We start from the raw sequence: 22134 nt of genomic DNA on the forward strand, positions 1-22134 counted from the left end.
AGCTATACGTATAAATATGGGCTTCGGTGCGTCTGTATCTGAGGGTTCGAGGACACTCCAACTTTAAATAAAGTTCTGAATCCCAAATTCTCCGTCATGGAGATTCATCTAGCGCACGCATTCATATAAGGATCAATCAAATTGATATCTGGCTTCTAATTTAACCGTATCGATGTGGCCCTTTCGCGAAGGACACAATTCTCATGTTCTATTAATCTGAATCTTATACAGAAACTAATCGTTATATTCGATGGCAAAAGTTGGCTAGGAAGACGAGCGTCCAATGCCGCGCTATGTTACCAGTAGCCAGTAAGATATTTAGATAAGTAATAGAAAAAGCCAGACATATATTAGGCTTACCACACAATGGCCGGACATCGCCATCTTACGACAAGCACCTTCCTTGGCCTCCTTTTTGTTTCCTCCATATCCGAAGTACTTGTGTCCGAGATATTCGCCTTCCACTTGGTTAAGATAAGATGTCTTATACTGTATGCTCTTCAACATTCCTAGTCTACCACTCACGTACGGGCTGGGCAATCCAACATGGTGAATCATCATGACCAATTTTACGATAATTGAGGGTGAATTTGAGCCCGGAAACATGAGCCCATTGAGCCAATTGGCCAACATAGCCCCTGCCTGCAGATGGAGGATGGAAGTGCCATTGTTCCCCGGTGAAAGCTTCGAATGTGCTGTCCATAGCGATTGGATACCTATGAAATGGGGCAGCTGACTGGATCGTTATCAGACTTTGTACTAGCCACACAGATATTTATGCAGCAAAACAATATCATGCCAAACTAATCTCAGACCTATCATAAAAACTTATATGAATTTGTTTAAACTCCTGGTTCAATAAGCTCCGATTTCACTACAAGATATCCATGCTTCCCGGCGCAATAACCATGTATAGCATAAGGTTCGCGAGTTGACTTGCTCGCCTCCATCATGAAACGGTCCCAATAATCGTAAGCATTCCCGATAATCATAGTCTGGGGTGGAGGGATTTTACTGCTATCAAATCAAGTGCATGTTATAACACGTTACTTCGTAAATTGATCAGAAAAGGAAGTTTGTTCAGCCAAACTGATAGTTGAATGAGTAAGGTCACACTTTATTAAACAAAGGATGTTTGCTTTGTAAACCCGGGATGAATGGATATTGAATCCTAGAATCTGTGCAGACAATTCAGAATAAATTGAGCTTGTCCAATGAGTTTAAGCTATATGCGCGTACATCGGGACTTTTACATGAGATAACATGAACGTTATGACGAGTTACAACCCCATCATAATGATATTGTTTGATTCTTAGGATTAGCTTTCTGATAGGAGTCTTGGTCAAGTTTGTTTTCGTAAGTCCTCGTCGTAGTATCTGCTCCCTGTATCCAGGCTTGAACGGATACGGTAGGATATCACGCAAAAGTTTTATGAAACGTTTGTTTTTCATGTATCTAGGGATGTTCAGCTCATTCGGCGCCATGTTGCCATATGACAAATTTACCAGCGCTCCAGTAAGTGGCGTAGTTGAATACTCGACATGAAGACAGTGGAGTCGACCGAAAAGAAGCATGACGGCTGGGTGATACTATAATGCAACGAGGAGCGTGTCAACCATTTCTAAGCGTCTAACCAAGTAGGGGAGGAATTCTACCTCAACCGGAGAGTGCCTCGTTGCATCACCCTCACCGAAAGGCTAGTTGTTCTTCTCACTCTCGAAACCTTTGTTCTTCGCATGTAATATTTGCTGCAAAATTGATATTGGGCGGCAATATTTACGCCCAACTTCTTCGCCGCATTGGCTCTGGGGATGCTAATTTAGCGTGGTTCCTATTCCACATATAGCAGGAACCATGCCCCGATAAGGGGCATGTATGCGTTTTGGTGAGAACAACCAGACTTATGTTATCAGAGTTTTTAGTAATGTAATCAAATCAGCGTCTACTGATGGAACATGCTACAATACTTTCGTGCGGGTAACTCCGTTCTCTCGTCACTTAGCCTATACTCCGGTGTGGTACCGTGCATACTGCCAGATGAGTGAATGCGTATATATATGCAGTTCCATCTATGCAAAAGTGCCCGTGAATAACATCAGTTGTCGACGGGGTACGAGTGAGGGAACCCGGGGCCGTCTTCGGCGGCCTAGGGGTGTCGGCCGGGCTACCCAAGGCTGTGACCGTCCGGATCGAGGGCTTGGGGTGGCAGAGAACTATGCATGAGCGGTTTTGTGATGCTGTGAGGGATTGTGGGTGGAGGAAATAAGAGAACAGCTGATCTATAATGTGCCTCGCGCTCTGTGGTTGCTCGAGGTGGTAAGAATGACCCGTGCGCAGACGGCTCACGTGACCGAACTTCCGTGCCTCGGCCAAGTATCTCATGTGAATCCTCCGCGCGCTGTGGGTTACCTGTCACCATTCGGCAAATCGACGCGGCTAAATAAGCACAAATCTAGGTTCAACTCACGCATATAGTCATCTTATTCTCCCAATTATTAGGCCAAGTAAAGTTTTGTAACACGAGGTACAAAGTTATTCAAGGCAAATCATAGCCTACACTCCATGCATTCGGTCAACTCGAATTTCGCAAAGAAATTTTTATAACAGTCCATGGGGAATTTGGCCCATGGCTGCGTAGCAATTTATAACCGTCCCATACTATGCCCCTTAACAAAGGTAAGCACAACCAAGGTCACCAAACAGATATACAGGTCATGAAACACTAGCCAATGATTCGGTTATTATTACTATAAATGATATAATAGAACTTTCTTGCCTCAGCCTTGTGAAAACTTTCTATCTATACGATTTATAGAGCTGTCTAGGCGGTTCCAGCGTAAGGTAGGACATTGAAACGCAACCTCACATGTGCACCCGTTATGGGTGATTAAGTCACTTTGTGCCACTAGCCACTTACATTAAAGCAACTAAAGCAGGAATAACTGGGGTTTGTCCTCTTTGGTAACGCGATTCGCCGAAGTTAATCAACCAAAAAGCTACAGGAATGATACGGGCTATGCTCATCCGCTCATGGATGAATAGGTGTCTATATGTATTCTCTTCGGGAAGAGTATTCTTAGAAGTAACAAAGGGTCTACCGATAACAAGCGACAAGCCGCCGTTGCGCCAGCAGCAGCTTGCCTTATAGTTTAATTGACCGATCATCATATATGCGCGAGCTGCCGAGAGCAAACAAAGTTTTAGGGGCAAATTTGCCGAGAGCATCCCGATCTAACCTACAAGAGGTGGCCTCTGGTTGGTACATCGGGCCCACTTTGCCTAACGCCACATCACAGTAAACTGCCGAACTGTAGGACGCTACGATTAACAAGGCAAATTTGCACGACAGCAGGGGACCCTGGGAGAGGTAGCGATGGGGGTTCCGAGCCCATGGTATGCCCCTATGCGGTCTAGGCATGGGCCTTCCCATAGGCACGGATGTGTATACTGAGTAACGCTGGGTCGAGCATCATTTTCTACGATCGATCTTGCATCCGGCCGCCCGCGAACAAGCGCCTCTAGTCAGTGTTAGAAGACCACTCACACAAGATCTTGCGGTGGTGCTCAGGCAAGGTCTCACATATCTATGCGATACGATTCGCATAGCAGGTGATCCCGGAATGAAAAACGAGGCAGGGGAAGGCCGTATCTATTGCATACTTGCTCCACAGGGGGACTTTTCAGGAGTGCAGGAGCCGTGGATGTGAATACTGGCACCGGGTGGCTGACCGCTAGGGCTTCTATACTGGATAAAGAACTCAACCCTAAAACGGGACCCTTGGGAAGCCGTTGGGAGTATCTTGGGCGAAAGGGTCATAAAGTCGGCCTGGTTCTTTCTGAATACGAGAGGAAACAGGTGTGCGAAATGGAACTCATCAAGTGATTATCGTAGGGCTATTAGCGAAGCTTATTCAGGGGCTGGTGATGGTGCTCATTTGAAACACAAATTAAGATTTAGGATGAGTCTCATAATGGACCAATAACATAGCCCTTCAGACCGGTTGTTCGCACTGTTGTTGTCTGATTGCTCTGGACCGCCCGCGTTGGTTCTAGATATCATTACAAAGGTCAGTGGGGGACCGACAAGGGAGCGAAGGTTTGTGGCAGTTCGGCACACTTATCATTTTTGGGTCGAGAAGCTGGCCCTGAGTGGTGGTGATAGCTCCCAGCTCCAATTTAACCTTTAAGTTCTCGAGCCGCATGACTCCGGTTGAACTCCTCAATATTTGACTCCTCTACTATCACTCATATCGAAAGCAAGGCTAGTGGAACGTGGGTTTGGTCCAAAAGGTGTGTATGCCGAGACGGTAAAAAGCCCCTGGCATCTCCCGAGATGCTTTGACCAAAACTATTTCACCCAACGTCCCGAATCAACAATACCAGCAAATGAGGGACCTCGTGGCGAGCTGAGATCAATATGTAAACAGCTCATATGGGGTACTGGTTAGGTAGATGAATGAATTCAGAACATACTCATGTATATGTTACAATCGAAGAAGTAAAGTAATAAACTCAGTAATACACAACAAAAAAGCCCGGCACGAATCAATCATGAGGACATCACCACGAAATGATTTAGAGGAGGAAACGATACACCAATTTCATATGTTTCTAACCGTCGTCCCACAATTCCTCCTGCTGTCCATATTGATTGTCACTTCCTTCCTCTACTTCGTCAACGTCAGGTTGGCTTGTAGGATTAAGAGGTTCATCGTCTTCAAGTTCATCGTCCTGCTCAAGGTGTGGTTCCAGCGATTCGAGAGCGATGGGGCCTTGTGTGACAGGGCTCACTGCTTGGTGGTTTGGTGAGTCTTCATCACTATCCCAGCCGGTGCTTTTCGCACGCTGAGCATCTCTGGTCTGCGCTGAGGCTCGCGCTCGGTCTAACACTAATAGCTGAAGACAAACATATCAGGTTGAGAGGAGAGTTGTCTGTAATAAGTGCTTACATTATTCCCCATTCGTTCTACTACTAATTCACCTGACAACCAACGGGCGAAACACATTCCTTCTTCCCCGTCAGGTCCATCATTGAAAAGATCAGCGTTTAGCTCTACGTGCTTGTTACGGAAGCTCAAGCCAGCCTCCTTTTTTGCCTTCCCACGATACTCCGGTTTAACTGGCACATCATGAGCGTCTTCGTTATCTTCCTCGAAAGTGATGGCTAACTCTCGCTCCGGAGGAGAAACGCCCTGGCCCATGACAACCCAGGGGTTGTTTGTTCGATCCGTACCAATGGAGGGCCGCTGAGGAGGGTTTTCGTCGTCATTGTCGTCGTCAAAGTTCATTGAGGGCATTGAACGTGAGCGGGGGAGAGTACGGATTGGAGAAGAGTCTACGCCAAGTGAGAGTTGCCGGCCACGAGGCGTATAGGGCGACGATGCAATGGAACGAATTGGCGAGGAAGGGGGAAGAGGTGGTAGCGCTGGCCATGCTGGTGGGCTAGAGAGGTGGTCTGGTTCGTCATGCTGGACCAGGTCAATCAGCGTAATGTGTACTTTAAACCCTCCTGCATGGTTGGGATCATATTCCTGAGAATCTTGTTATAATATGATTTCAATTCTTAGATGACTCTCACTTACATATATTACAGCTCGGCCACGCCTACAAACATGTGCACCAAAGACCTCACCAATAGTCAGTGCCTCTTCTGAACGTTGTCGTACAGAAGTTTGATCGAGCACCAAAGGTCTCCATGCGCCCGGGCCCTCCCAATCAGTGTCACTATCTTCGCTGGGGTTATCTCTCATGTTCGATTTGGCCAGCGCCCGAGCAAGGCGCTTCGCCTCTCTGACTTCGCGCTTGCTCGGAGGTGGCCGGGGTGGAGAAACATCAATAAACAAAGTCCCAGAGCGTACGTGGCCTCGCTTGAGTTCGTGCATTGTAATATTATTCTGCACAGAGAATCGATGTGCATGAACTCCGCTCCATCCAAACAGGAATAGGATAAGGTGGTGGAGATGGATAAAGTTGTAATTGCATGGAATGTGTACCCGCCGGAAAGCCTGATGCATTAGACGAATGTCATGGTGGATCATGAATAAGCAAGCGAAGTAATGACCAACCTGATGCCCAACCAACTGTATCCTAACTTCGGCACTTGTTCGTGCTGGTCTTGGGAGCTCAATCACTGGTTTCTTAGGAACCGTCCCAAAGAGGTTATCCGGCGAGTGGCCTGGTTTCGCATTAATGGCTCTCGCATCATGGCATTGTCGTTTGGGTGTTGGGGCTGACGGACTTGTCAAGATGGTTGGTGGAGTAGACCCTGTACAGCCGCGAGATGACTCGGGTGTTCCATCCGGAGTCATGTACTCCGCAAATGTTCGTTTTGAGCGCATCTCATAGATAGAGCAATCTTCTGGGTGTTCAGTAGTTGGGACGCGTCGTGAGTCACGTGATGATTGTTTTGGACGTTCGCAACGAGTTTGCAAATAGAGTAACAAGCACAAGTTTGTCACTCGATTTGAGGATCAGTGGGATCAGGCAAGTGTGCACGGTAATATCATCAGCTTCCACCTGGTACGCACATCCATGCACTGCGTATCGACTAAACTTGGCTGAATTTCTGCCAGTAACTTAAACTGAATAATATAGCTGCAGGCTTCTGTGGCTCGTCCGGATCTACCTTAGTTTATGTTTGATTTGATACTAACTATACAATTGAAACCATACTCTGGTCTGTTTCATGATAAAGTTGTTACAAAAGAATGATGATAGATTTTGCTTTATGATCAAATGCACGGTGGGTACTTTCCCACTCATCCTGATTAATGTTTCAGTTTCAAAGATCAGCCAAGTGTATTTCCTCAAAAGGAGATACATATTCAGGGAGCCACTACTCCCTGCTTCCTGAGCATTTCCAAGTTTACACTGGTCTACCCAAGGGGTCAACTCCACCCCCACCCCAGTTTAAAGGAGCTTCAGCAGTCATATTAACACATGTCACACTGTACAAGGTTATAATGCTGAGAATCAGTGCATGTGTTTAAGTGAGAATTGAGCTGAAATCAAGATCAATACATACTGATTTTAGGTATCAATTCTTCCATAGTCTGATTCATGCTGAGGGAGGCATACTAACATTGTAATTTTCAGGTCATATCCTACTGAAAAAAGGAATTTTTTACTGATGTACTGATTTTCAGGATCTTATCACACCACAGTGTCACACTGCAAGCTTAGCTACTATTGATAGTATTATGGGACAGAAGTATAGTCCTATGTGTTGGGTTTAATGACTCCTGTTGAGGGTTCATTCTAAGTCTGTCTAACATTTGTGGGGTGTCTGCCAGTGACCTTTGTCTCCAGATCTTATTGAAATGAGCTGAATAGTAACCAATCTCCTTGTCTCAATACCAAGCAAAATCATATATACATGTTCTGTCTGGCTTCCAAAGCATATACAGTAGGCCACAAATCAAATGGGACATGTGACCCCCACAACTCTCAGCTGCTGCAATGGGTGGTGAAGGCCAATTTATACTTATATTAAATAGTAAAGATTGTTGATATGTGCTACTAGAATCATCCAACAAAGTTTTGTGGTACCAGCTTTAGATACTAGTAGTGTAAGCATCCTTAAGTATCTTTGTTTGTCCCATTTGATTTGTGAATGACAAAGCAAAAATGCATACAGAGCTGAAAGTCAAGCAAAACAGAACATTGTATTATTGTAACCAAGACAAAAATTAGTATCAAGTATTCTGCCCCCTTGACAGCTATCAGATCCTCCACACAAGCTAGCATAGACTCATACAATTTGTCCTAGATGTCCTTAAGGGCCATCTAGGTAGCAGGCACTTGTGGCTGTATGGACTTGTAAAGAAACTGCATAAGGCAGTGGGTATGCTACCTACAACAACAACAAACTATACTATGATGACCACAGCCATAAGGGCAATGGTGGACTATGTAAGTACAACAACAAAGCCGCTTAAGGTGGTGTAGGCTGAGTGGGACTTTAGTAGTTACCAGGCAGTAGGCCCTTGTACAAATGGGAGTGCAACAAGAGGTAATTGACCTGGGTGTTACCATGGTCAGTTGGCCTCTTTATATATTACAGAGGTGAGCTAATTACAAATACAATATATCCAATACCATAACAAATAAGAACCCTGCTCTGTAGTTGGCCTTACTCATGCATACATGTCACTGACATGTCATGATGACATCATAGGTGGAGGTGGCTATGTATGATGAGATAAGTGCGGATGGGGACGTGGCTTGGCGCTTAGTGTATGATATAAGCGCCAAGGTCATGTGATTGAAAATCTAGTCCAATTGACTTTGTTTAAATTCAAGAAAATATGAATAAATCCTATGGGTATAAGTGTGTCTACAACACAATTTCTCAATATAAGACTGAGGGACGCACTCCCATTCCTCCTGCAACACCTCCCACAGTTCACATTGACTAGTTGGAAGATGAGGGTGCATACAAATCCAACAATCTAAATAGTCCCACATGTTCTTGATTGGGTTCATATTGGGGCTGTTGGCAGGTCAGGGAAGGGCAGAAAGGTGTTGATTGTCAATCCAATCATGTGTGTGTGCCTGGCTGTATGCTTGGGATTGTTGTTGTGTTGGAATATAGCACAACAAGGGGAGATGGAGTGATTGTGCAGGGTCCCCAGGAGTTTGTCCTTCAAGATCTGGGCATACTGCACAGCTGTAAGTTGCCTGTCAATACAATGCAATTGGCCCACTCCATCTGCTGTGATACAGCCCCAAACCATAATGCTTCCCCCACCATGTTTGACCATCTTACAGGTGTAGCAAGGATCAAGGGAAAGGCCTGGACATCTCCAGCACCAGAGAGGGCCATCATTACCAAATTGTCCTAGACGTCCTTAAGGGGCGTCAAGGCGGCAGGCTGTTGTACACCACTGTAAGGTGGGTACTTGCTAGTGGGGGCAGGCGCTTACGGCCGTACAACTACACACAAGCTTACGTAATCTAATCTACCTAGGCTATACTACTGACGCATAAGGCGTCCTACTGCTAACTACTGTTGACAAGGGGGCCTTAGGCCTGGGAGGTGTGGTAAGTGTGATAAGGGGTGATGTAACTACTGATAAGGGCCGGCTACTTAGCTGGCTGGATCTGTCCTCCTCAATGGGTATGAGACAAGGTAAAATCAACTTGGGGTCTCCAAGCAATTTCCCTGTTGTATATATAGACAAGAATGTGCTATCTACATGGTCCATGCGTATGGGAAAAGAAGTACATAAGACAAATGAGAAGCGTGCTGCGGGCTGCGCAGAAGCGTGGATTTCTCCTAAGCGCCCTTGGCATGGCATCTTGGTGTCCTGGACACGGTCACATGACCAGTACAAGTGGTTGCATGCTGGCCCAAGCCCAAATTTGGGGGGTAGCAGGTGTAATCATGGGTTGTCAGCAGAGGAATAATAGGGGCTCTATGGCTTAGTGGTCAAGCTGGTTCAATTCCGGCTAGTTCTATTTTCCTCTGTTTATGACACTCAGTGCGGCATCTTGGCATAATAAGCGCCAAGATCACGTGATTGAAAAACATAAGATATTGGGTTCGGAAAAAAACTAAAAAATAAGAGAAAATTCAGGCGAATCCAATGGTATTGTTTAGGAGGTTGTAACATTGCCCCCCCCTTAAAGGCTCTTGGCGGCGTCACAAGCCTTTCTGAGTCTAGCTTTGTTGAAGCGCCTGATCTCTTCCTGGCTGTGTTCCAGCAACTCTTCAGGTTCCCAGGAATTGTCTTCTGGGCCGTATCCCTTCCATTTTATCAGGTAAGACCACTTTCCTTGTTGCCGCTTAGAATCAATGATTTGTTCAACCTCATATTCTTCCTCTCCCTCTATTGTTTCCGGGGGCAGGCGTTTGGGAAACGGTTGGTTTGGAGATTTGTGAGCCTTGGACAGTAATCCCACATAGAACACGTTGTGGATCCTCAGGGTTTCTGGTAGTTTGAGGCGGTACAAGTGACTGGATACTTTCTCTGTTATTTCAAAGGGTCCTAGTTGTTTTGGGTCTAGCTTGTTAGAATTGGTCCTTAATTCCATGTTTTTTCCGTCTAGCCAAACTTTCTTGCCTACTGAGTACTTGGGGATTCTTCCATTATTCCTGACCATTCTTTCCTTGCTCATTTTCAGGGCTGATTTGGCCTCCTTCCATTCCTTGGCCAGGGTGTTGGCTACTTGGTCTGCCTCAGGGACATTAGATGGTACGTTGGAGGGGTTCATCACCGGATTTCTTCTGTAGACCAATTCAAAGGGGGTTTTCCCAGTAGCCAAGTGTTTGGCATTGTTATAGGCGTATTCTGCCAGGGGTAACCACGTGGCCCAGTCTGAGTGATCCGCGGCAACATAGGATTGGAGGTAGAATTCAATGAACTGGTTGACCCTCTCTGTTTGACCATCCAATTCCGGGTGGTACGCGGAGGAGAATGCCGGTTTAACCCCAAGACATTGGTAAAGGGCTCTTAGGAATTTTCCTGTGAACATGGTTCCTCAATCCAATATGGTTTTGACTGGTAGCCCATGAAGTTTCCAGACGTGGGTAATGAACAGATCCGCCAATCCTTTTGCTGTGACCTTCTTTGAAGTGGGGATGAAATGCCCAAATTTGGAGAATGAATCAATGACCACAAGGATGGCGTTGTGACCCTGAGACTTAGGGAATCCAGTAATGAAATTGTACAATATTGTGTGGAAAGGGAAAGGTGGAACTTCTAGGGGTTTCAGGGCAATTACTGGTGTGTGGGCTCAATGGTTAGCTTGGCATACTGGGCAGCATTCAACCCATTCCTTAGCTGACAACTTCATACCTGGCCACCAATAGTTGCGGCTGAGGAGTTCTAGGGTCCTTTGCTGGCCTGGGTGTCCAGCCAGGGGTTAGTTGTGAAATTCCCTTAGGAGTCTTTCCTTTAGTGGTTTGTTGTTGGGGACCACTAGTTTTCCTTGGTACCACAGGAGGTCCTCTTCCCAATCATAATTTCAATAAGCCTTGCAGATGGAAGGTGGGGCGTTATTGGCGTCTTCAGTCAGGAATTGGATGATGGATTCAAGGGAAGGGTCATCTTTCAGTTTTGAGCGGATTTCTGAGACTAATTCCAGTTCCACTTCTGATGTGTTAACAAAGACTTTGGTTGGGAGCATGACTTCTGGTTCCTGTTGTGTATCCACATAATCCAAACGTCTGGACAGGGCGTCTGGTTTTCTGGATTGTTTTCCAGGGCGGTAATGGATTTCAAAATTGAAGTTGCTCAGGAAAACTTGCCATCTAGCATGTTGTTGGTTGAATGTCCTTGCCTGCATCCAGTACTCTAGGTTGCAATGGTCTGTGAATACTTGGACCAGCTTATCCGTTGCTTCCAGGAAGATACGCCATTCCTCCAGGGCCTTGATGATGGCTAGGAGTTCTTTGTTGTGGGTATCATAGTTGGCTTCTGCTCCTGAGAAAGATTTTGACATGTATGCAATAGGATGTAGCCAGTTGTCTGTTCCCCTTTGACTTAGTATGGCGCCCATGGCTACTCCTGACGCGTCTGTCTCTAGGTAGTAAGGAAGTTCCGGATTGGAATGGATTAGTACCGGTGACTGCGTGACAAGGTTTTTTAATTCCTGGAAAGCCCCTTCTTCTGAATCACCCCATAACCAAGGGGTTTCCTTCCAAGTGAGATTGTGCAGGGGACGTGCAATAGAGCTGAAATTGGGAATGAAGCATCAAAGGTAGTTGATAAATCCCAAGAATGCCTGGACTTGTTTGACTGTTTTGGGGTGCGGCCAAGACGTTACTGCCTCAATCTTCTTCTGATCCATGGAGAACCCTGCTGGTGAGATTACAATACCAAGGTAGTCAACTGTGGTAACGTGGAAGTGACACTTCAATAATTTGCAGAAGAGTTGATTTGTCATTAGTCTGGATAGGACCTCCCTCACATGGGTGGGGTGTTCTTCTGGTTTCTCCAAGAAGATCAGGATATTGTCCAAGTAGATGACCACTGTGACATCAATGAGGTCCCTGAACAGATCATTCATGAAATGTTGGAAGGTGGCAGGGGCGTTTGTAAGGCCAAAGGGCATCACCAAATATTCAAAGAGCCCGTACTTGGTTCTGAAAGCCGTCTTCCATTCATCCCCTTCCTTAATCCGTACATTGTTATAACCCCAGTGTAGATCCAGCTTGGTGAACAGTTTGGCGTTTTGGAGCTTAGCCATTAGGTTGTCCTGCCTGGGAAGCGGGTAGACATTTTTGTGGGTGACGTTGTTAAGCTTTCTATAATCCACCACCAATTGAAGGGATCCATCTGCCTTTTTAACAAACATGACTGGGGCGCCTGCTGAGGAAGTGCTAGGGAGGATCTTGCCTGTTGCTAATTCCTCATCAATATGTTGCTTAAGCGCTTATGATTCCGCATCTGTCATCCAGTAAATGGGGCCTGGGGTAAGTTTGGCATCTGGGAGGAGATTAATGGCTATATCATATTCCCGGTGAGGAGGTAGAACCTTGAATTCCTCTTCACCAAATACTCTAGCAAATTCATGGTACTGAGGGGGAAGGTCTGCTAAAGGGTCCAGATTGGCCTCTTCTTTGGAGGCAATCTGGGCTAGGTCCGGGAATGTTACGGTGCCAGAGGACCAGTCAATGAGGGGGGACTCTTGGGTGAGCCACGTCATGCCAAGTATGGCCGGGGTATTACCAATAGGGCAGACTAGAAAAGGAATGGAGTGGGGATGGCCATTGGCCAAGACCGTGAGTTGTACCTGGTGCCATATGCAACCAGTCTGAGATATTGTACCATCTAACATTCTCACTACTTGTGGATTTCCAAGTAGGGTTTTTGGTATTTTATATTTTTTGACTATGGCAGGTGATATAAAATTAGATGTAGCGCCGGAGTCTATTAGGGTTTTAAGTGGTTCTGTTGGGTGGTTTTGCATGACCAGATTGAGATATAATAAGGGTTTTTTATTTGAGTCTAGAGCTAGAGAGACAAATTCAAAATCCAAGTCTGATACATGCAAATCTATTTTTTGGGGCCAGGGGCTTGACAGTAGTCCTTGGCCTCACTCTTTTCCCAACCCTTCCTCCTCTGCAACCTTGGCCACCTCCTTGATGGTGGCTTTCCAGCCATTAGGGCATTGTTTGATGCCATGTCCCTTTTGGCCGCACTTGACACAAAGGCCAGACGTGCGGCAGCGGTCCCTTTCTTCTGGTGTGACATAGTTGGGATCCTCCAATAGGCGGACCCGTTGAGTGGTAGTGGTGGGAGGGGTGGTTGGGGACTTGGCAGGTGCTTTCTTGGGGCGGTTTTCCTCATTTTTGCGGCGGATGTTGTCAATTTTGATTGCCGCCGCAAAGATGGCTTTGAGTTTGTCAGGAATGCTATCCTTGGTGGACAACAATTCCTTGACCTTCCAGTGGAGGCCTTGCATGAACTGTGCAATATAAGCCTCCTTGTTCCAGTCTAATTCCGCAATGAGATTGCAGAACTCCGTGACGTACTTGGAGGTGGTGGAGGTTTGGGCCAGGGTAGCTATCTTCCTGGCAGTGGCCTGTTTAGCATCAGGGTTGGCAAAGGCTTCCTTGAATTTGGCTGTTAAAGCCGGGATAGTGGTAGGGGGGTTGCCTTCACCCTTGATAATTGCCCCAATAAGGGGGAGTGCCCAGTTGGCTGCCTTGTCTGTCATGTGGTAGAGAATCCACATGACCATCTGCTCCTCCTTGTCAAATTGATCACAATGGAGGGCTACCCATAGTAGCATTTGGTCTAGCCACTGGGTGGCCTTTTGTCCCCTGGTATTGCCCTTGTAAGGGTCCGGCAGCTCCATCTTGGGTCTTTTTACGGAGGTCCCTGAGTCAAAGGGGGTAAGGGAGCTGAGGCTCCTAGGCATGTTGCAAGGCTCCTTTTTGGGGCCTCTCCTTGGTTCCTCCTCTTCTTCTGAGTCAAAGCCCGTACCCCTTGATGGGCGGAAGGGAGCCTTGAGTCCAGGCCTAACCGTTCCTGGAGTGTGGGTTTCTCCCCCTGTGTGAGTGGGGGGAGTGACAGGCCCAGTCAATGGGCCAGGCTTGGCGTGAGCGCCTCCTTGGTCTTTGTCACCAACAAGGTTGTTGGTTTCCTTGCATATGGCAACAAGCTGGGTAATCTGCTTGCCCTGGGATTTGACTTGGTCCTGGAGGGACCCAACTTGGCTAGTGAGGGCTGCAATAGCCTCAAGGAGAGCGCTAAGGGTTGGCTCCAGTTCCATTCCAGGCAGGTCTTGCAAAGTGGGAGATGGGCTGCAAGTGGGTGGTTGGGAATGGGATGGAACGGAGCGGCGGCTGGAACAACTGGTAGGGCGGGAGTAAGGGTGTGGGACACCAGAGCGTGTGGATGGAATGATGGAAACGGCGTGGGGGAGGTGCCTATATCAGGACTTATGGGTGGTTTTTGTGCAGAGTGTGTACGCTAAACCCTTGCGTCAGACACCTAGCGTTGGACTATCCCTACAACAAATCAGCAGATCTGGCAATTGTGATATGAGCGGGTTTTTAGCAAGCAGGTGGATCAGCTGTCTAGGGTTGCTATCTGCTGTGTTCCAGCAAAACACGTGGTAAGCAGGCAATCAGGACTTGTCAGCCTTATAGCAATTTGGTACTACGTGGGGGTGGGGAGTTTTTGATTATTATACTCTGCAAGGTGGCCCCAATCACGGTTATTTCCCTTGTGCTAGTACTGGGAGCCTTCTTGTTGTTGATCAAAGCCTACAGAAGTTGATTTTACAATGTTGTACACCACTGTAAGGTGGGTACTTGCTAGTGGGGGCAGGCGCTTACGGCCGTGCAACTACACACAAGCTTACGTAATCTAATCTACCTAGGCTATACTACTGACGCGTAAGGCGTCCTACTGCTAACTACTGTTGACAAGGGGGCCTTAGGCCTGGGAGGTGTGGTAAGTGTGATAAGGGGTGATGTAACTACTGATAAGGGCCGGCTACTTAGCTGGCTGGATCTGTCCTCCTCAATGGGTATGAGACAAGGTAAAATCAACTTGGGGTCTCCAAGCAATTTCCCTGTTGTATATATAGACAAGAATGTGCTATCTACATGGTCCATGCGTATGGGAAAAGAAGTACATAAGACAAATGAGAAGCGTGCTGCGGGCTGCACAGAAGCGTGGATTTCTCCTAAGCGCCCTTGGCACGGCATCTCGGCGCGGCATCTTGGCATAATAAGCGCCGAGATCACGTGATTGAAAAACATAAGATATTGGGTTCGGAAAAAAACTAAAAAATAAGAGAAAATTCAGGCAAATCCAATGGTATTGTTTAGGAGGTTGTAACACGGGCGCTTGTGGCCATATAGAACTGAGTAAGGACTGCTTAAGGCGGTGAGGGTGCTACCTACAACAACAAACTACCTAACTACAATGACCACGCGCTGTAAGGCAGTGGTGAGCTATGTATGTACAGTGAGAACAGTGCCTAAGGCGTTGGACTAAGTATTTACTGGGCTGTAGGGCCCTTGTACAATGAGATGAAGCAACAAGAGGTAATTGACCTGGGTGTTACCATGGTTGGTGGGCCTCCTTATATATTCTGGGTATCAACTATTTACAAATACAGTATATCAAATGTGTGATCCAATAAGAACCCTGCTCTGCAGTTGGCCTTACTCATGCATACATGTCACTGACGTGTCATGATGACATTGTAGGTGGAGGTGGCTATGTGTGATGAGTAAGCGCGGGTGGGGACGTGGCTTGGCGCTTAGCGTATGTTATAAGCGCCGAAGTCACGTGATTAGAAATGTTGTTTGTTTGTCTTTGTTTAAATTTGAGAAAATCGGAATAAATTCCGTGGTATCAATTGTGTCTACAACACAAATACATTGAATTTTGACTTGTCCAAAAATCTCTATGGGGCCCCAAAAGTCTTGGGGGCACTCTGGGACTTGCTTTTGTTGGCAAGCATTCCAAAGCATTTGGTATGAGGCTTGGAAGGGCTTGCAGAGTGCTCCCAAGAGCTTGCCAAGCAATCTGGATTTGTCAGATCCTAACAAGGAGGTTCCCAAAACCAGAGCACCCCAGAGTGCTCCTGGGCTTTTAGGGGCCCCATAGAGAATATGACCCAATGCCAATCACATGCCAACCATGTTGCATGCTTGGCAGCCCACTTGCAACAAGCTTTCAGGTGACAAGCAGTGAGCAGGGGGACACAGCACCAAGTATATTTGTATATGCCAAGCTTGCAAAGGCAGTGGCAGACAATCTTGGCTGAGACATGAGGAAAGTGTTGTAGACACACTTATACCAAGGGATTTATTCCCTATTTTCTTGATTTTAAACAAAGTTAAACAGATAACATTTTTGATCATGTGACTACAGCGCTTATATCAGACTCTAAGTGCCAAGCCACATCCCCATCTGCACTTACTCAGCTACATAGCCACCTCCACTAGATGACATCATTATGACATGTCAGTGACATGTATGCATGAGTAAGGCTGCTTGCAGAGCAGGGTTCTTATTTGATATGGTATTTCATATCTTGTATTTGTAAATAGAGCACCTGTAGAATATATAAGGAGGCTGTCATAGACACACTTGATACCACGGAATTTATTCTGATTTTCTCAAATTTAAACAAAGTCAAACGGACAATATTTTCAATCACGTGACCCCGGCGCTTATATCATATGCTAAGCGCTAAGCCATGTCCCCATCCGCGCTTAATCAGCATGCATAGCCACCTCCACCTATGATGTCATCATGACACGTCAGTGACACGTATGCATGAGTAAGACCAACTGCAGAGCAGGGTTCCTATTGGTTATAGTTTTGCATATTATACATTTGTAATTAGTTCACTTCTGTAATATATAAGGAGGCCAACCAACCATGGTAACACCCAGGTTGATTACCTCTTGTTGCATCCACTCAGTGTACAAGGGCCTTACTGCCCAGTAATTACTTAGTCAACTACTTAGATAGCTCTAACCCGCCCTAAGCAGTCTTGTTGCTGTACTTAGATAGCTTGTTGCTGCCTTAAGCGGTCTTGTTGTTGTAGGATAGTTGCTTGTTGCTGTCAATAGGTTCACCGTTGCCTCAAGCAACTTATTCTCCCTTGTACCCCCAGCCACAAAGCGCCATCCCCTCAATGTCCTAACAGACATCTAGGACAGAGGCCAACCAACCATGGTAACACCCAGGTCAGTTACCTCTTGTTGCATCCACTTATTGTACAAGGGCCATAAGCCCAGTAACCACTTAGTAGTAGATAGCTTACCACCACCTTAAGTGGCTTCTTGGTTGTACTTAGGTAGCTTGTCAATGCCTTATAGCGTCTTGTTGCTATAGTCACTTAGTTAGTTGTTGTAGGGTAGATTGCCACTGCCTCAAGCAGTCCTCATTTGTATTACATGGCTGTAAGCACCTGCACCCTTGATGTCCCAACAGATGTCTAGGACAGAAAGTAGTCCCAATGGAGCTGAGATGCAGTTGCAAGCCAGTTGCAAGAGAGCAAGAGAGCAGCAAATTTTGCATTGGCAAGTCTCATCTTACAAGGGCATCCTGACCTAGCTCTGTTGGAGTGATAGTGTTGTACACCACTGTAAGGTGGGTACTTGCTAGTGGGGCAGGTGCTTGTGGCCATACTACTACACTGCTTATGTAATCTAACTACCTAAGGCTATCTGCTAACTATCTAGGTTGCATAAGGCAATGACTAACTAAGTACTGGTGATGCAAAGGGGCCTGAGGCCTGGAGGTGTGGTGAGTGAAGTAAAAAGGGTGAATGGCTTCTTGTGACTAGGGGCTGGCTACTTAGCTGGCTGGATACCTTCTCTAATGAGTAAGAGACAAGGTAAAATCAACTTGGGGTCTCCAAGCAATTTTCCTGCTGTATATATAGACAAGGGTGCACTATTTACATGGTCTGTGCACGTGAGAAAAGAAGTGCATACATGAAATAAGAAGAGTGCTGCAGGCTGCGCAGAAGTGTGGATTTCTCCTAAGCGCCCTTGGCATGGCATCTTGGCGCAGCATCTTGGCATAATAAGCGCCAAGGTCACGTGATCAAAAAACATAAGATAAATGGTTCGGAAAAAATAGTAGAAATATCAGAAAAATCAGTTGGTTCTAATGGTATATGTTTAAGGGAGTGTAACAGATAGCTGCATGTTTTCTTGAAATTGCTGCATGTGCAAGCAACAGTTGAGCAAGGGATGCCAAGTTTGGCAGAGACCAACTAGATAGTCAATCCAGTCTCATAAAGAGCCAGAGTCCAAGCTTGAACTTCTGGAGAATGCTGAGGACCACAAGTAGGCATTGTAAGAAGAGGCTGAGTTGGCTTGTATCACTCTACAGGGCTTTTGTTACACCCTCTTAACATATACCACCAGACTTGCACAATTTTTCTATTATTTTTAGTATTTTTTATAAACTCCTTATCTTTGTTTTTTTGATCACATGATCTTGGTGCTTACACATGCCAAGATGCTGTGCCAAGATGCCATGCCAAGGGCGCTTACCACAAATCCACACTTCTGCGCAGCCCATAGTATGCTTCTTTCTTCACACAGACTCTTCTTTTCACATGTGCACAGACTGTTAAGAGTTGTGTAAGTACAGGAGTAAGAAAGAATTACTATATACAAAATGTATATGGGAGTAACTAAGAACTAGTATTAAGAATCAGAATATATGCACAGAATATATGCACAATATAAGCTAGGTTTATCAGGAATAACAACTCCTAACAAATAGTCTAGCAACTATGAAGTGCAGGTGGTTGGTTATGTATAGTACCTTAGACTAATGCTACTTAAGCCTTAAGTGACTAAGGGTATGTATACTTAAGGTCTCTGGGATAGTACCTTTAAGTAAGAGGGTTACCTGACTAATGTACAGGATTTATAGGGTTTGCCTAATAAGTATAGGACTTGTAGATGCTTAAGTAAGACTTAAGACTTATGGGGTTTACCTAAAAGATATCTAGGATTTATGAGATATTATAGATAAAGCTATCTACAATATAGGGGGTATGGTGGATTGAAACACTATCACTCAATCACAACAATCCTTACAGTATTGTTGCACTATACTCAATGTTGAACTCAACAACTGTGACAGTCAAGGGGCACAGGGTTGCAGTAAGTACACTAATAGGTTACCCTGTGTCTGTTGGGACTGGCCTATGGTCTTAGTGCGCCAAATAACCTCCTATGCTATTTACAGTGAGTCAATCACTAAAGTAAATGCGCAGATAAGCTGTTAAAGGCTTGTGTGTATATGTCAATATATAAGAGTGGATAAATGGATAAGTGAATGCATTAGAAGCGTCTTCACAGGGTCCTTTTATACCCTGAGAAGGCGCACAAACAAGTATATACATGATTGATACCAAGAGGGGGTACAGGAGGTACATGTGGCAACTGAAACACTTGAGGGAGCCAATACTTTGGTACATAGTAAACAAACAACATATCCTAATATTTGCCCCAAGGCAATGTTTGCCCCAAGGCAGTATTTACCTGTGTGTGTCCTTAGATGTCCCAAGGCTAAGTGTTTCATCCTTGGAGTAAACAGTCCCAAAGGTAAGATACCGCTGCATTGGGTACTTACAGTAAATGGGGCATAACTCTGCCAAATGTTGTCCGCTTTGGGAGTGTGACCCAGCGTTCTGGAGCGCACAAACAGGCGCACCTAAGCGCAAGCGATTTGGCAGTGTGGGATGCCCGGGTGATGGAGAAAAGGCGCATTTAGTGTGTTGGCGCTTAAGCGCTGATTAAGCGCCAGAGCACTTGCCTATGCGACAGGGGGGACCCTGAATATTTCTGTGTGTAGCCACAAGATAGAATCTTGAATAATAAATACTACAAACAAGAGAAATATTACTTGTTACTGTTTATCTACTCAGCTGAATTTATATATATTTAAATGAGTGAGAAAACAGCATATATGCAAAAGGCATTGCATATTGAGGGTATTCCTGAGGTTTATAGGTTTTGTGAAGGTCACTATTGGATAGAGGGACCTTGAAAACCTTAGTTTGCATCTTTATCTCACTTGTTTACTGTAAGATTACTAGTGTAATTAATAAAATAAGTACAGATTAATGGAGAAATGTTGTATCCATAACACAGACCATGTAAATAGTTCTCTCTCTTGTATATATACAGCAGGAAAATTGCTTGGAGACCACAAGTTGATTTTACCTTGTCTCACATCCAGACAGGTCCCAGAAGCCAGCTAAGTAGCTGGACCCCTCAGATGCACCTCACTTACTCAGTAGTATAGCAACCCAGACCTCCAGGCCTAAAGCCCCTCATCATCACTGCTAGATAGTCCACCACTGCCTTAAGCAGTTGAGTCAGTAGTATAGCCTTACTTAGTTAGATTGTTACTTTAGTAGTACAGCCATAAGCACCCACCCACTAGTGTGTACCCAACCTTACAGTTGGTGTACAACAGCTTTAATAGGCATGTAGAGGCCAGTTGGGGGTAAGGGGGCTGGAAATGATTAGTCATCCACAAATCAAATGGGACAATAAAAATGCTTAATCCCCCTATTTCTCCTCAATGTCACTACCAATTTACAAGAAATTTTGCATCATGATAAAAGTCACTTAGACAAAACTTTTTTATTATTGTATGTCACTATGAATCAGAGTACATGGCCTGTTGCAGCAGCTTGAAGTCAAGGTAGTCATGTGTCCCATTTGATTTGTGGCCTACTGTAGTTCACAACCATGAGCCTACCCCACCCTCCAAACAACTTCCAACTCTATATGTGTACATGGGCTTCTTCCTCTATCATTGTCTAGCCTTAGCTACTTGATCAAATCTGCTGTGCAAATTAATTCTCTGATACATTTCTCCCAGGCATCACAGGGAGTGCACAGTATCCATCATCACAACCACATCAATAGACCCACTTTATTAAACTTTCTTTATGTCACTTCAGATTCTCTATGCTAGCTTTGCGCTCAGTCATAGCATCTCTGATATGGTTAATGCTCAGATTTGATAAATACATCTAGGTATGTTGCAGACACACATATACCAGGAACATTTATTTAGATTGTCTTGATTTTTGTTATAACCTCCTTAACGATACCACCAGAATCGGACGAATTTTCTATTATTTTTAGTATTTTTTACGGACTTGATATCTTATGTTTTTCAATCACGTGATCTCGGCGCTTATTATGCCGAGATGCCGCGCCGAGATGCCGTGCCAAGGGCGCTTAGGAGAAATCCACGCTTCTGCGCAATCCGCAGCACGCTTCTCATTTGTCTTCTTACTTCTTTCTCTCACGCGCACAGACCATGTAGATAGTGTGCGTTGTCTATATATACAGCAGGGAAATTGCTTGGAAACACCAAGTCGATTTTACCTTGTCTCTTACTCATTAGAGAAGGTAGCCAGCCAGCTAAGTAGCCGGCCCCTAAGTAGTTCCCAGACGCTCACCACCCCTTTACTCACCACACCTCCCAGGCCTAAGGCCCCCTTGCAGTAGTATAGAAGTAGTAGACCGCCCTAAGCGGTATTAGTATAGCCTAGATAGTTAGTTACATAAGCAGTGTCTGTAGTAGTACGGCCATAAGCGCCCGCCCACTAGCGTGTACCCAACCTTATAGTTGGCGTACAACATTGTAAAATTGACTTTTGTAGGCTTGATTGACAAACAAGAAGACTCCTAGTACTAGCACAAGGGAAAAAACCGTGATCGGGGCTACCTTGCGGGACATAATAATCAAAAGTCCCCCACCCCCACGTAGTACCAAATTGCTATAAGGCTAACGAGTCCTATCGCCCGCATACCACGAGTTTTGCCGGAACTCTGCAGTTAGCAACCCTAGTCAGCTGAAGTACCCGCTTGCAAAAAACCCGCTCGTATCACGATTGCCAGATCTGTTGATTCGTTGTAGGGATTGTCCAACGCTAGGTACTTGACGCAAGGGTTTAGCGTATAACACACTGCGCAAAAACCGCTCATAAGTCCTGCATCAGGCACCTACCTTCCCCACGCCGTATCCACTATTCCATCCACACGCTCTGGCGCCCTCCACCCCTACTCCCGTCCAACCAGTCGCTCCAGCCGCCGCTCCGTTCCATCCCATTCCCAACCACCCACTTGCAGCCCATCTCCCACTCCGCAAGACCTGCCAGGA

The 22134-nt window shown here is 45.7% G+C and overlaps 6 protein-coding genes across 6 annotated transcripts; all 6 read right to left on the bottom strand.

Moving 5' to 3' along the window:
* Positions 1–264: 264 nt before the first annotated feature.
* RhiXN_08581 (uncharacterized protein) lies at positions 265–703 on the bottom strand (the record flags this gene model as incomplete). The annotated part of the gene is made up of 3 exons (XM_043328397.1): positions 265–291; positions 361–464; positions 526–703. The coding sequence occupies 3 exons, from the start codon at positions 701–703 to the stop codon at positions 265–267; spliced, it is 309 nt and encodes a 102-aa protein (XP_043183782.1).
* A 3909-nt stretch (positions 704–4612) lies between these two features.
* Positions 4613–6339, bottom strand: RhiXN_08582 (plasmid pRiA4b ORF-like protein; the record flags this gene model as incomplete). Its single annotated transcript, XM_043328398.1, has 3 exons — positions 4613–4897; positions 4951–5532; positions 5584–6339. 3 exons carry the CDS (start codon positions 6337–6339, stop codon positions 4613–4615), a joined length of 1623 nt encoding a protein of 540 aa, XP_043183783.1.
* A 3286-nt stretch (positions 6340–9625) lies between these two features.
* Positions 9626–10477, bottom strand: RhiXN_08583 (uncharacterized protein; the record flags this gene model as incomplete). The annotated part of the gene is made up of 1 exon (XM_043328399.1): positions 9626–10477. One exon carries the CDS (start codon positions 10475–10477, stop codon positions 9626–9628), a length of 852 nt encoding a protein of 283 aa, XP_043183784.1.
* Positions 10478–10969: 492 nt separating this feature from the next.
* RhiXN_08584 (Retrotransposable element Tf2 protein) lies at positions 10970–12301 on the bottom strand (the record flags this gene model as incomplete). Its single annotated transcript, XM_043328400.1, has 2 exons — positions 10970–11678; positions 11766–12301. 2 exons carry the CDS (start codon positions 12299–12301, stop codon positions 10970–10972), a joined length of 1245 nt encoding a protein of 414 aa, XP_043183785.1.
* A 78-nt stretch (positions 12302–12379) lies between these two features.
* On the bottom strand, positions 12380–12916 carry RhiXN_08585 (Transposon Ty3-G Gag-Pol polyprotein; the record flags this gene model as incomplete). The annotated part of the gene is made up of 1 exon (XM_043328401.1): positions 12380–12916. The coding sequence occupies one exon, from the start codon at positions 12914–12916 to the stop codon at positions 12380–12382; it is 537 nt and encodes a 178-aa protein (XP_043183786.1).
* Positions 12917–13042: 126 nt separating this feature from the next.
* Positions 13043–14224, bottom strand: RhiXN_08586 (Retrotransposon-derived protein PEG10; the record flags this gene model as incomplete). Its single annotated transcript, XM_043328402.1, has 1 exon — positions 13043–14224. The coding sequence occupies one exon, from the start codon at positions 14222–14224 to the stop codon at positions 13043–13045; it is 1182 nt and encodes a 393-aa protein (XP_043183787.1).
* Between the last annotated feature and the right edge of the window lie 7910 nt (positions 14225–22134).

This window comes from Rhizoctonia solani, chromosome 10 (genome assembly GCF_016906535.1).
Source record: "Rhizoctonia solani chromosome 10, complete sequence".
NCBI lineage: Eukaryota > Fungi > Basidiomycota > Agaricomycetes > Cantharellales > Ceratobasidiaceae > Rhizoctonia > Rhizoctonia solani.